Genomic DNA, 15,598 nt, shown 5'->3' with positions numbered 1-15,598 from the left:
AGCTAAAATATCCACCAATTTAATTTGATATCCTCCCTCTAAACCTGATATCTCAGGAATGGTAATTATATTCTAGTTGCTCAAGTAAAAAAACTTTAGGTCATTCTTAACTGCCTTTCTTTCACATTCCTTATTTTAGTAAGGCAATACAGAAGAATTTATCTTTAAATATTCCGACTCCAAACACATCACCCCTCTTGCACCAGCCCAATACAAGCCAGCTTGCATCTCCTCTGCTTCAACAGCATCCCAAGCCACCTCCCTTTCCACTCTTGCCAACTCCTATGGTCTGTTTTCTAAGAGCCATAGTAAACCTTGAGAAATTGCAAATCAGATGGCCACAAGGTACAAAACCCTATACCACTTCCCATCACACTGCACCCTCTCTGACCCTCTAACTCACCTCCCACCACTCTTTGTCCTTTGCTCTCCCTGCTATAGCCACACTAGCCCTCTGTGGTCCCTCAACAAGCCAAGTTCCCTGTCAGTGCAGATCCCTTTACCTCAACCATCCTTCCCCAGTATTTCCATGGTATACTGTCTATTCAGGTTTCTTCTCTCCAGTACACGTCCTCAGATGCCCTCTGGCCATTCTATTTAAAACAGCACATCCCACATTACACTCGCAAATCTTCTAACTACCCTGTTTTATTCTCTTCATAGTAATATCTCCATGTGAAAGTAGTAATTTACTTATTATCCAAGTCCCTATTAGATTATAAGCTCAGGAAGACAGGTTTTATTTTGTTCATCCTAGCATCTCCAGCACTTAAAATGATGCTTGGCATACACCATCATACTGAACAGATCTATGCTGAAGGTAGGAGTGAACAGTGCCTGCAAGGTGATGATGACCTTTGTCAAGGAGAAGGTACCTCTCAGGGGATGAGAACAGAGGCAATGAGGTCCAGGTCTCCTCAGAGAATGTTGAGAATCTTTCCGGCATAAACCTAGGATTTGAATCTTTGAGAAGACTGCATTTTTCTTTCCCTCTCCTTTTCTGTTCTTAGTTGCAGTACCATTTTTTTGTTTTGATCCCAACAGAATGAGTGCAACTGTGACATTATGGATGAATTTAAAATGAAAATTTCCCACGTGCGGAAAAAGATGTATCTATCCATTCTTATCGTTTCCACCAATGCCCCTGGGATCCCTAAGCATACATTCCTAGGTGTTTTCCTTTTTAGATTTCAGACATGTACAGAAAACTGAAATAACTGAACCACCAAGACATACATTTCCTTTGCCTAGAGTCACCGATTAATAACATTCAGGCATATTTATTTTGAAAACATTCCCAGGTGATTCTTATAGTAGGCACTGTATTTTGAAAGCTGGAGAATAAAAAAATAAGGAGCTAGGTTTCAAAGAATAAGAAAAAGCACATTTCAGATTGTATTATACATTTAAGATTATATTAAAAATAATGCTTAGCAATAGATATGAGAGAAATTTGAGTTTTTGATAACATAATGAAGGTATACTGAGATTTATCTCATCTATTTTTTAGCATAAAGGTACATTATGTTTTGATAACATCTAATATAGGAAAAACAATTTAAACAAAATCAGAGATGGATTATTATATTTCAAAAATGACTCGCTGTTTTTTTGCAACCTAAGGTGTAACAAGCTCTGTATAATTGATTTCCCTATAGCTCATTTATATTTTAGAATGTCTGCATAACACCTAAATATTTTACCATAATGAAGCATAAGCTACTAAGTAAAAATTTCATTATGAGAGTTAATAAATTTCTGTCACTGAATGAGATTATCTGTAGGCAATTTTACCTTCAACGTTAGCTGGAAAAAATCTTACCTGAAATTCATTTATATTTGTTTTAGAATTTGTCTGTATAATAACACCTAAATATTCTACCCTAACAAAGCATAAACTACTAAATAAAAAATTTCATTATGAGATTTAATAAATTTCTATCACTGAATGAGATTATCTGTAGGCAATTTTACTTGCAATGTTAGCTGGAAAAAATCTTACCTGAAATTCTTCACAGCAAGCTTTGTCTATCATAATCAACTGAGAACCCAAAGTTTCTGCCCCTTCCACCTTTCTCAAGATGTCCCTCAGAGGGATTTAAACTTAAAGACATTCTTCAGGCTGGCATTCTACAGCAGCCTAGAAGTGACAGCCCAGTGGGACATGGAGACAATGTGATAAATGCTTTCAAGTTTTTACAAAAGGCTTCGCTTTGCCCATGTTTGTTTGAAGTCCTTGCCTTCTGAGAAAATAGTGTATTCATGCATAAATTCATATCCAAGGCAAATATTTATGTGGATTAATTGCTATTTTGAATTATCCCCCTATATCTATTGAAAAATGTTATACACTAAGTCAAAGGCACTGTAATGTATCCTTAAGAACCACTTCCACTATGTAACACTAGTGGAATAATATCATGCAATACTTAGGGTACCTTTTTAAGCATCTGAAAGCTTTCAAACACACTTTTACAGGGGGTAGTCAACAGGTCTTTTGGGTACAGAATCAAACACATGGCATACTCTTCTAGTTCATAATGTAACCAAACATAAAGTTTAAAATAAGAAAAAGCAATAAAATGTAAAAAAAAAATTTTTAGCTGGGTGTAGTAATATTTTAAAACACTACTTTCTAGAATCTTCTTCAGGTTTCCTTTAAGTGTTAGTGGCTTATTAGGACATTACCAATAGATTGGTGTGCTAATGTTCTAATTTCAATGTTATTAACAATTATGAGCTACAAAAAAAAAAATCATAGAATTCTAGACAGACTGGGCAAAGAAATCAAAAGCTAAGTGAAATCACCCCAAATAAAATACTAATCTTAAAACAATTATTGAAATTGTTGGTAAAATTATTCATCTTCTAGGCAGTTTTAGGAATCACAACTACTGCATAAAAACAAAAACACATGTTTAAATATAACCCACAAGCCAATTGTGTCCACACAACTTATTGAGGTGTCCAAATCTGGGATCATCCATCAACTCAAATGTCTGTTGAAGATGTGTTAGGGCTGAGGTGCCTTACACCATTGTCTAGCAATTCAGCCTAGAGACAACCACCTCCGACTCTACCTTTAAACTTTGGTAACAGAAGTTACAAGTAGGCAGAGATCTTAAAATACCCAATTCTTACTATCAACTTCACCATCATCTATAGTAGTGTGACAAAACTAGCAGAATATCTTCATCTTGGTAATCAACAAATAAATTTGTCAAGAAAAGAATTTAATTTTCCATGAAAGAAATGAATTCAACCTACAACAGTTTTTGCTTGAAAAGATATTTTAGATATACTGGTAACACAGTAGAGATAGGTAACACAAACAAACTTGTTTTTGTGTATTTTTTTATTGTTCGGAACACCAAAGGAACCCAAACTTCACATTTACAATGAACTTTTAATAAAAATAAGCTGTACATCATATTAGAGATACATATTATACACAAATTTCTGAAAAGTAAACATACTTATACAGTAAAGAGAATGAACTGAATTTGCTACCATCTGTAATATTCCTTCTCTCCTGAGTGAACAACTGTAAAATGTTATGTTTATCTTTTATAAAACTACCATTATTCTAACTATTTTGGTGTGTAAGAGTCCTTTAAATTCAAATAATGAACTATTATAGTGCACCAAGTAATTTTATATTTTTGGATGGTCAGTATTGCCAAAAGAATCAAAATCTCTAAAAGTTCTCTCTCAATTCAGAACTGTGGGCTACCTCTGCCTAGCTCATTACTCCCAAACTAATGTCCACATTTAAGTCTGACAATACAGAAACTCTTTAAACCAAACCTTCCGTAAGGTACAGCACTGCTTCTTCCCAGTATAATCAAGCCTTAGTATGGAATTTTTGAAGATCTGTTGAACATTTGTTTAGACCTTACTCCTTTAAAAATGTTGCCACATTTCACAAATCAAGAAAGATCCAAGAACTCAGTTAAGTCTCACTCAATGGGAAGTTGTGCTATTTAAATAAAATAGCACTAAGACTAACAAACATTTTCTCAGTAAGCCAACTAATGAAGCTTTAATATGTGTGAACTTATCATCTTGTCTCATGCACCTTGAAAATATCTGAATTAAGTCAAGATCAATTTTTCCCTAAAAAGTTTGCTTCCTCTGCCAACAAACACAACAGTTTAAAATGAAACCCCAATAATTATATATATACAGAGGGTGCCAAAAAAATGTACACACATTTTTAAAAAGGAAAAATTTGTATTAAAGTTCTAATACTCAACTTACTCCCTACTCTCTGCTCCCTTCTCTTTCTCATCTCTTCTTTCCACTGCCTTCCCTCTAATATAAATAAACTTACACTTTTATATACCAAAAGAAAAAAATGTAATACTCAAGTCACATTTGACTCCTGCAATCACAAGAGATACAAGAATAGCACACAAGATAACAAACATTATCAGATTACAGTATATATTGAGTATTACAATTTTAATACAATTTTTTCTGTATTTTTTTTAAAGACAGAGCTTTATTTTGTCACCCTCAGAGGAGTGCTATAGCGTCATAGCTCACAGCAACCTCAAACCTCCAATGCTTAGGCTCAAGTGATCCTCTTGCCTCAGCCTCCCAAATAGCTGGGACTAGAGATACCTGCCAAAACGCCCAGCTCTTTTTAGAGATGGGGTCTTGCTCTTGCTTAGGCTGGTCTTGATCTAGTGAGCTCAAATGATCTATCCATCTCAGCCTCCCAGATTGATGGGATTACAGGTGTGAGCCACCATGCCTGGCCTCAGTTTTTTCCTTTTTTAAAATGTGTATACATTTTTGGGGGGCAGCCTCTTTTATAAACAAGGTCTTGCCATTTTGCCCAGGCTGGGCTCAAAATCTTGATCCTCCTGCCTCAGTCTACTGAGTAACTGGCACTACAGACATGTTCCACTGTACCTGGCTAAAGGAATGTAATCTTAGAATCTCAAAGTAAAATAGTCTTTTCTAGGTGTTCTAAGTATTCTAAATGTATCCTATGACATTTTTACCTGTAATAAGCACCACTCTGTGCCAAGTGTTTTATATGTTAGCCTACTGGCTCACTATGATGACCTGGTATATTACAATTTTTACCCCCTTAATAGATGAGGACATTGAAATTTAGTATCAACTTCTCTGGTTAAAAGTTTTCTGGTCAGTATAACATCTCCTTTTATTATCTTAAAAGAAAACTTTAAGCATCAAGAGGAAATCTGAAAGCATCTAAGCTCTATCTAGTGTTCTATCACTTGATTATCCCAACCTTATTACTGATCCTTTAGTTCTGCAACTTACTGCAATATGATTACTATGTTCTTTTTATCAAGATAAAATAGTCTTTTGGATGAATCCACTTTTATTTGTACACACAATCTCCTTTCTCTAAAAGGTCAAAATTCATGTGATATTCTTTTTAAGACTACTGACTGAAGGCACAGGGAAGGCTTTATTTCTCATGACTAGAACTAACTACTGCATTTTAGTTAAAAGTGCTTATTTTAATAAAACTTTTCATTTTATCTTATGTTAAATTTTAAACCTTTCTAAATTGGGAATGTCAATTTTTAAATTTTGTTTGTAAAAGTTATAGACGAAGATAGTCATTAGAGGTGAAATATGAACAGCCGTGCATTGAAAACCACTCATCCATCTATCATCTTACTCATGCAACAAATGTCCCTCTCTCATGGGTCTGTCGTCCATCTAGTGGAGAGGGAGATGGATGCTCAGATATGTCAGATTTAGGATTTAATTATTTTTCTAGCAATGTTTAGCTTACTAAGTTTATTTTTCGAAGGTTATTAACTTCTGATGTATTTTATTGTTTCACATATTGAACAAAGGGGATAACTTGTATGTTCAGTAGTGGTAAAAAATAAAAAGCAAGGTCTTCCAGACCTACATGTTAAATCAGCAGCAAGCTACTTACTACTCTTCAGAGTTGTTTGCAAGTAGCCGTTATTAAACTCTTAAAGAACATGGAATTTTTTCATCATTCAATAAATTTACTAACCCCAGAAAAGAAAAGCACAAATGAATGCAATTTTTACACAATTGTGTAAACAGTCTTGGGTGGCCTAATATCCACAGACTCCATAACTCCATACTAGGAACTTCATTTCAAAGTGAACTCATAATCAGGCGTATGTGTGTGGGGAGGGAGGAATGTGAAGGAAAAGGATTGATCAGAGATTTCTATCCAGTTCATGTTCTATGATTCTTATTCAAACATCTTAATATAAATATGAACAAAAAAAGCATAACAAAGCAGATCCAAAGATGTTATTATGGCTCCCTGGTTCCTAGTCCAATGTTCCCTCTACTATATGATTTTCATTAGAATGTGGACCTCTTAAGCAACTTCTTCATTTAAACAAATCATTTTCCATCATTTATGGCAATGACACTGCTGTATTATTTGTGATAAATTTTAATCCCAAATCCTCTTTTACCATTACCCAATCTGTGTACTAAGGGAAATAAAATCAAGTTTATTAACAGCCTAAGCTTAGTCTTGGGAAAGGCAAAAAACAATGTGCCACTTAAAAGCAAACTGATTTTTATTATAAATGTGGTACACGCAAAATAAAAAAATGCCAATACTGAATGGTAGAGGTGAAAAGTAAAAGTCCTCCATCACAAACCAATGTCCCACAGGACTACATCTCATAGGTTATTTCCCAAAAGTGTCTCAGGTTATGACAGCAAATGTGCATACATGTATACCTCTGAAAAATACAACGGGCCCACAGGACTGGAACATTGTAACACTCAGGAAGTATTAACTCCCCATTTGGAGAATCAATGTTAATTATACTTGGCAATACCACATCAAATATAACAATTTATTAATTTAAAAGATGAACTACAATAACAAGTATGTGATAAATTTACAACTTATTTGAAGGATAAGCCTCCTTAAATATATAAACAATCTAAATTACACCTCCCTTGACTGCACCAGTGAAGTTGTGGATAAAGAGTAGCACAGATAAACTCCAGCAGGAGAAAAAACTGGGGTGGTGGTGTGGGTGGGAAAGTGGTAACTCAGGCTGTGCAACTGCTACTCAGAAAACAAAGCTGTTTTATTGCAATGTATCAAAGATGATTACTTTGACACTATGCAAAGAATGCTACCAAAGTCCAAGTGTTTCAAAATGGATTAAAACTGGCTCAGAGAAAAAGAATCTCTTCAAAAGTTGGTAAGAGGCTGGGGTTATGGCAATCATGGACCCTGTACCAATTCCATTGCATAGAGACCACTTTAATCATTTTTCTATACCAAATTAAGATATGTGAATCCAAGCTTTTCTTCAAGACAAATAAACATGATTTCATCTCTGAGGTTATCTCTTGGTAAAAACAAAGTACACATATTTAGGAGGAAACAATGCCTCCAAAAAAAAAAAAAAAATCAGTCTTGGAGAACATTTTACCAAAATTTGCTTTGTTTTTAAAAATCTAGCTTGAGGGGGGGGAAAAACTAATGATAAAAAAACGAACTTACCAAGAAGTGATACAGGCTGGGTTACAGGAGGGGTGGGCAGATTCGTGGGTGCAGCAGGTGGCACAGCAGAGCCATACATTTTCACACTGTCACCAGAGTCGGCGTTTCCTCTAGCCCCAGACACCACTGTTGGAATGGGATTTCCAATAGATAAGTCTTTTGTAGTGTCTTCATTTATACCAGCGATAGTAGCTAAGGAATATAATTATATCAACATGTGAAGCTGAATAATTAATCATCTCCCCGGTCAACATTTTTCTGCCATACTATAGACCCTATTACTGGTTCACTCTCCCTCCTACCCCTAGCTCCAAGAGGACAAGTGAATGCAAAGGAAAAACATGCTTACAGTTTGGGATGCTGATTGGTGGAGTATGAGGAGGAGGAATGGATACTGGTGGAGTTATAGGAGGTGGGGGTCCAGGAGGAAGAAAACCTAGGATAAGAAAAATAATGTCAACTTATGCTGTAGCACTTCAGTAAAGTCTCTACTTAAAGGGCATCTTCTCCAACAACTTAGTGTACCTGGAGGTAAATGCATCGGGTTGAATCCTGGGCGCAAAAATGGCGGAGGAGGAGGGGGTGGAGGGACACCAGGACCAAAGCCTGGAGGGGGAATTCCCAAAGGAGGGGTGAAAGTGGGTGGCTGGAGAGCACCAACTACAGGAGGACCTGGTTGATGTGGTGGGACCTAGAAAGAAAGAAAGAAAAAAAGATGAAATCACACATCTCACTACTTTCCTATTCACATAGTGAGTACAGACAAAGAAAATATCTTATTGTTGAAAAATCAGGTGCTTCTAAATTTGTGCTTATTTATCAATAAATTTATTAAATTACAGGTAATATTTAATCTGTACTTAATACAGTTGACAGAAATCAAAGTTTTACTTTATTATTATTTTTTAAGACAAAGTATCTCACTTTCTTGCCTCTGTTAGAGTGCCATGGTATCATAGCTCATGGCAACCTCAAACTCTTGGGTTCAAGAGATCTTCTTGCCTCAGCCTCCCCAGTAGCTAGGACTACAGCTTGCCACAAGGCCGGGCTATTTTTTAGAGACAGGATCTGGTTCACAGTTTTACTTTATAAAAGCAAATTCACATTGTATTTTAGCAGCATCTACTGGTGTTCTGAGATCACATGATACATTTAAAAATGTCCCATGACCAAGTAACTTTGGGAAACACAGCTCTAAGAAAGGCTGTTTGGCAATTTAAATAGTGGTGAAGATCACACGTCCTGGGCCAAATGGGGCTCTCCCAACCCCCAGCAGTGTGACCCTGAGTTACTCAAACTTTAAAATGACCAAATGCCCACCTCACCTAAGTATGGGGATTAAATGGGTTAATACAGGGCCTGGCGCAGTGGACCACGACTAGTTTCAGTTACCTGGGAGGCTGAGGCAAGAGGATCACTTGAGTTTGAGGTTGCCGTGAGCTATAACACCACAACACTCTACTGAGGGCGCCAAACCAAAACTCTTATCTCAAAAAAAGGGGGGGTGGGGGGAGAAAAAACTAGATTTGGATGTGTAAGCTAAAAAAAAAAAGGGGGGGGGTTAATACGTATTAAGTACCTGGCAATTAATGAACACCCAATAAATACTGGCTTTTCTTCCTCTTAAACAAATCAATTTTAACAGATTAGGCAGGTTTGAGAATAAATGTTGATATACACTGAATTTTCTTTGGAACCTGTGCCAGAAGGGCATATCCAGGTCAACTAAAGTTGTCTGCTAACATGGGGTGTCCATTTAAAAGATATGATAACATATAATATACCAAATGTACCAAAGCATATAATTTTATTACATTGAGAAAATCAAGAGATCACACATCCATTTTTGTGATAGCTCAAATTTATCTGATTCAAATTTAATCTGAGAAACTAAGGAAAGAAAGAATTGAAAGACAAAAAAATATAGTTGATCACATGTAATTATGGGCCAAGTACTTATAATTTTCACTAAAAGGTTTTCCATTATTTAGCCCTTATTATGTAGCAGAAAATATCCTGAGCACTTAACATAAACAAGTCTGGCACAGGAACACCAGGCCCGTGAAAGGGCCTGCAGTAACATAAATTATGTTTATGCAGTAACATAAATTCCTGCATTTTTTTTTTTAAACTTAGATTTTTAAAATCACTGAACAGTTTGAGCATTCTTCTGTTTTTATTTCAAGAGGTTTAGGGGTACAGGTGGTTTGTGGGTACACGGATGAATTGTATAGTGGTGAAATCTGGGCTTTTAGTGCATCTGTCACCAGAATACTGTACACTATACCCAACAGGTAATTTTTCATCCCCTACCCAATCTTAGGAATTTACAAACTTATAGATAGGAAAATGAAGCTTGGATGTTAGATTACTTGCCAAAGCCACATTGCTGAGTATAAATAATGGAGGTGGAAATCAATCCCTATTCTATAAAAATCTGAATTCTTTCTTTTGAAGTAACAAGTTGTTGACTAGGCAGAAAAAACTTTGTTAAATGGCATTCAATTTGAATTCACCTATTAAATAGATGGGAATCATCCATTAATAACATTTCATAACGGCAGCACTCAAAGTAAACATTAAGAAACTCCCTTCCTCTCAAAACAGCTGCTTTTTAGGTATATATCCTAAGTTCCTTTGGAACATAAAGTCTCTAAGGAATGAATATGCAGTAAGAAAAAAAGGGAAAGCAAAATACATGAAACTCTAAATAGGTTGTCATTTCACGTCTATGAAGTTAGAAGGTAAGATAATGAATAAACTAGACAGATGAAGGGCAACATAAAATTTATTCTGATTTTATTAATGTTCAGGAAAACAACAGGGTAAAGAGTTTATGAATAATAGATCTGATATTACAGAATATGAAAAATGAATACGGCCACACATGTACTCATGTTTTTGATTATGAATCTAGACATACATCTTTATAGTGAGATTTAGACACGTGAAAGTTTAAATAGCGTCCCAAATATTCTCACCTGTGGAGGTGGCACAGTTATAGGTGCAGGAACAGGAATAGGAGGGACAGGTACAGGTAGAGGTTTAGGTATGGGTGATACTGGTTCTGTGTGTGAAGTTTCTGCACCTCCATTTTGAGCAACTTCATTTTCAGGCTTCTTGGGAATTCCTTTCCAATCTGTAAGAGTTAAAGAAATGTAACAATAAGAGGGTACCGCTTTCAGTTTATAACATAAATCAATAAAATGTTGATTATAAAAACACTAGAAGCCTGATTAAAGATATTTCTATGCTAATTTTACAAATAATAATTATTTAAATTAATGAATGGGAGAAAACATGTGAAAGAGTATTTTTTGCTATGTGCCTGGCCACTGTCCTAAGCACTTTATTACACCTACTTTAATTGTCATAATTGTCTATAAGTATTCTCATTGAACAAATGAGGAAAGCAAACATAATTTGTCCAAGTCACATCCCTAGTAAGTGGTAGGGATGGATTCAATCCAGACGCATCTAATTCTAGAGTCTATGTTGTTTACTACACAAATGTATTGTTTGGATTAAAGTATTTTTGCAAAAAGATAATGAAATACCCAACATTTCCTGAACAAACTTTCCCTAATATTAAATAACTTAGATAACCTCCCATCTATTTCCACATACCTTCCAATCAAGTAAAAAACAGAAAACCATCTTTCTGCTCTGTCCTCTGGGGCCATACTCCAGAAATTCTCTTTGTTTTCTCTACCTTATCAATGAATCTTTCCCAGCCAAGCTGGCATTTTAACATTTATGCCCACAAATAACTATAACCTCTTATATTACAAAGTAGAGTGCTTCTCTGGACAGTTAAACATTCCCAAAGAAATTATAATGAAGCATTGGATTAAAATACAATACCAAAGATGCTCAAGTTAAGATCTATTTGATCTGTAAGTTTCACTGTGCAAAATTTTACTTAATCTTGATTTTTATCTCTTGGTTCTTGAAAAAAGAAAAGGAAGGGAAAGGAGAAACAGAAAGGGGAAAGAGGGGAGGGAAGGAGAGTGGAAGGGAAGGGAAGGAAGGAGAGGGAAGAGAAAAGGGGAGGAAAAGAAATATTCTTCTTAAGAGCTATTGAATTCTGTAATTAATAATTAACCTTATAATCAGTAATTATTTCAACCTCTTTGCATCTCTTCCACTAAATATAAGCTACCTAAGGGCAAAGATCACATTTGTCTCACCCCTTATTTAATCCTCAGTTTATAATAAAGAATTTGGCACATAAGGGGAATTTTAAAAATTTTAAAAATCAGAATGGCAAATAAACACATAAAAGAATGCTCATCTGAGTGGTGCCTGAGGCTCAGTGAGTAGGGTGCCAGCCTCATATACTGAGGGTGGTGGGTTCGAACCCAGCCCTGGCTAACTTGCAACAAAAAAGTAGCCAGGTGTGTGGTGGGAGCCTGTAGTCCCAGCTACTCGGGAGGCTGAGGCAAGAGAATCACCTAAGCCCAGGAGTTGGAAGTTGCTGTGAGCTGTGATGCCACAGCACTCTACCAAGGGCGATAAAGTGAGACTGTCTATTAAAAAAACAAACAATGCTCATCCACTCTAATTATCAAAGAAATGCAAATCAAAACCATTTTGAGATACCCCTAAAAACAGAGAGAATGGCCCACAAGGTCCCAAAGCAACAGCTCCTTACATGGGTGAACAGAGAAGGGAACACTCATCCACTGTTCATGGGACTGTGAAGTAGTACAGCCTCATGGAAAGAAATCAAAGAACTAAAAGTAGATCTACCATTTGACCCTGGAATTCCACCACTAGGCATTTACCTAAATGAAAGAAGAAATTTTACCACAAGGACATTTGCACTAGACAGTTCATGGCTATTAGGTTCACAATTGCAATGATGTGGAAATAACCCAAGTGCCCATCAACAAACATGTGGATTAATAAAACTGTGGCATACGTAGACCATGGGATATTATCCATCCCCCGAAAAAGATGGAAATTTTGCTTCCTTTGTAACAACCTGAATGTATCTGGAGAATATTCTCCTAAGTGAAGTACTGCAAGATTAGAAAAACAAACATCACATGTACTAAATACCAATTTGAAACTAGGCAATCAACAATTACAGACCCATAGCAGAAAAAAATCTCAAACTGAAGGGAAGGCCGGCAAGGTGGCTCACTTCTATAATCCTAGCACTCTGTGGGGCTGAGGCGGGTGAACTGCCTGAGCTCACAAGTTTGCAAGACCTCGTCTGTCTCTAAAAATAGCTGGCCACTGTGTTGGGCATCTGTAGTCTCAGCTACTTGAGTAGCTAAGACAAGACAATCACTTGAGCCCAGGAGTTGGAGGCTGCTATGAGCTATGATGCCATGACACTCTACCCAGGGCAACAAAGTAAGATTCTATCTCAAAAAAAAAAAGAGGAGAGGATGGGGTCAGTAGCTTCCCATCCAATGGGTATAATGCATAGATACGTGGCACACTCCCTGGGTGCAGGACATAACTGATTTTTACCTGCCATGTGTAAATTACATAACTTAATGGTTTTGCAGCCTCATGTTAATCTGAAATTTAAAAAGAATGAAAAAAATACATCTTGAAAATAAGGCCAGGTGCAGTAGCTCATTCCTGCAAACCAACACTTTGGGAGGCAAAGGCAGGACTCCTCGAGGCCATGAGTGAGACTGGTTGGACAATACAGAAAGATCCCATCTTCTACCCGGAATAGAAAAATTAGCCAGGTGTGGTGGTACATGCCTGTAGTCCCAGCTACTTGGGAGGCTGAGGTGGGAGGATCTGCAATGAGCTATGAACATACCAGCCTGGGTGAACAACAATAAAAAAGCAACCCCAAAATCACTTCCTAATGCAAAGAATAGGACATTTGATTTGTCATACGCACTACCAAGCAAACAAGTGAACTGTGAAAGAAATTAAATACTTCTTTACCTGGGTTGAGTGTGTCACTGTCCAACATTCCTCCTTCACAAAAACTCTCCAGTTCCTCAGGCTTGACTTTGTCCCATGGAATATAAGTTACACCAAGTTCTACATCCCAATACTGCTTATAATCTGCCTTTATTCCTTTGTTTAAGGCCCAGGCAATCTATTTTGTCATTAGTGAAAATATAAAAAGGAACAAAGAAGAAGGCAGTAAGACGTAGACAACAAGTTTTGAGAATTCACTATCCTCTATCATTCATTTCATTCTCGCTTGGGCAGCAAGAGCAAGGGAGCAATCTGGACTAGCTATCCTGTATGTCATTAACATCCTTATTCTTACTGTGGAACTAATTACTTTGTTCTCACTTTATCCCAGGATGAAAATTTGACACCTGCTCCTTACTAACTCTCACCCAACCCAGTCAGCATAAAACTTGGAGAAAACAAAGATATTTATCAGGAAAAGGCTGAAGTTCCCTTAACAGTCCAGCATACTGGGGATACTTTTTAAAGTCTATGGGAGCCTTGTAATTTCGCAACATTAGATAAAATCCTTTGGCAGTGGAATCCAAGGGTAAAACAGGGTGTTAGGATACTGAGGCAACACTGACTTTGGCTCCTTAGGGGAAGAATGCCCGTGTACCTGTATCTTTTCTTCTCTCTTTGGTGAATATTGTTTCATAGTTAATTCTGGGACAAGATGGCCAATTTAACAATAAAACATTTAATATCCAATTTCTTTTTAACAAAACATAGTACTAAATATCGTATTTACAGCACTAACTTAACTGACTTTCGCTAATGTCACCTACATTTGAAAAAAAATCTATCTCGCATGTAACTTCTAAATTTTATGTCAATTAAATACTATAGTTCTTTTAGGGGATAATCTCTTAAAAATAAAAGATACATATGAAAATAACCCAGTATCAAAGTCACTTCTAAGCCCTAAATTGCTGTTTTTAAAAAGCCACCTAATAATCATGTATTTTTAAAAATGAATTATAAAATATAAAACTATATATACCTTTATGGATTTCTGGTTTACTTTATAATTTCCTCGGCTCAGTTTCTGCAGGGCGCGATAAGCATCTTGTCTATGAACCATAATGATGTAGGCACAACCCCTGGGAGGAATCATCTGCTCCAAACATTTTAATATTACAAAAGATAATAAAATGGAAGAGCAACAAGATGTAACACTAAGTAACCAGTTCCAAGAACCCCCTCCCCACCTACAAAAGTTAAAGAGGTGTTAATTTAAATTTGGTCTCAACTGACAACTGAGTCCTCTGAACTTTGTAATATAAAGATTTGATTATCTAAGAAATGTTAAATGCAGAGAGTTTCAACATGGAACAAAACATTGAAACTCTAGCCACATCTATAAATCTGGGCAAATGATAACTTAGTTCTCAAGTCCTTAATCTTATGAAATGATATTAATCACATCTGTCCAGTGTCATTAAATAACTGAATAAACACTCACATTAATTGATTCAATAGGACCAAACTCTTCCAAGAGACTGGCAACATCCTGCTGAGTAGTCCTTTTATCCAGCTGTCCTACCCAGAGTGTAGTACTGCAAACTTAAATTATAATAAAGAAAAAAAAAACGGCCACGTTAGATAACGAGCAGCACTAAGCCTTACCTAAAAAAATTATTCAAAATCTGTGTTACATTATGATAAGTTTAAATAGTAAATCCTATATATATTTTAAAAACTTTACAAAATTACATTAGTACTTCTAGAAAGAGTACAGTGAAAAGTATACATAAGAGTGGGGAGGGGAGACCTAGCTCAGTTGCAGGCCAATCTAAAGATTTTATCCATAATAACTAAAGTCAGAAAAGCAATAACTTGCCTAGAATTACCCTGCCAATGAACAGCAAAACTAGGACTTGAGCTCAAGTCTCTTGATTACCAATCAATTTAGCACTCTGTTGCTTATACGTAGTTGTCCTTTTCCAGCTCTTGAGAGTTTATGGTTTTTCTTTTTTTATGATTTTTCTTTTATGCTGTGTCCTGGATAATAAGCCTTACAGAGTCCAGAATTTTACATATGCTTTAGTGAAATTATAAATTAAAATCTTAATAATATGTCCAGCATACCTTATTAAACATATTCTAAAGACATTTGATAAAATTCAAGAGATAATGCAAGCTAATATA

General features: G+C 36.1%; 1 protein-coding gene across 4 annotated transcripts in view; it reads right to left on the bottom strand.

The window, feature by feature from the left end:
* The window catches only part of SCAF4 (SR-related CTD associated factor 4), a 65,627-nt gene that overhangs the window by 10,342 nt on the left and 39,687 nt on the right, over window positions 1–15,598 (bottom strand). For 3 of the 4 annotated variants that reach the window (XM_053564411.1, XM_053564412.1, XM_053564413.1), the window contains exons 13-19: window positions 14,913–15,013; window positions 14,451–14,564; window positions 13,430–13,586; window positions 10,492–10,649; window positions 8,036–8,201; window positions 7,860–7,946; window positions 7,511–7,702 (exon numbers count right to left, since the gene is read on the bottom strand). In XM_053564411.1, coding sequence (XP_053420386.1) covers window positions 7,511–7,702; window positions 7,860–7,946; window positions 8,036–8,201; window positions 10,492–10,649; window positions 13,430–13,586; window positions 14,451–14,564; window positions 14,913–15,013 — 975 coding nt within the window. The remainder of the gene's footprint in view (window positions 1–7,510; window positions 7,703–7,859; window positions 7,947–8,035; window positions 8,202–10,491; window positions 10,650–13,429; window positions 13,587–14,450; window positions 14,565–14,912; window positions 15,014–15,598) is intronic. The other variant, XM_053564415.1, reaches the window with a different exon arrangement.

This window comes from Nycticebus coucang, chromosome 16, assembly GCF_027406575.1.
Source record: "Nycticebus coucang isolate mNycCou1 chromosome 16, mNycCou1.pri, whole genome shotgun sequence".
NCBI classification, from domain to species: Eukaryota; Metazoa; Chordata; class Mammalia; order Primates; family Lorisidae; genus Nycticebus; species Nycticebus coucang.
This window is presented reverse-complemented; position numbering and strand designations above follow the sequence as displayed.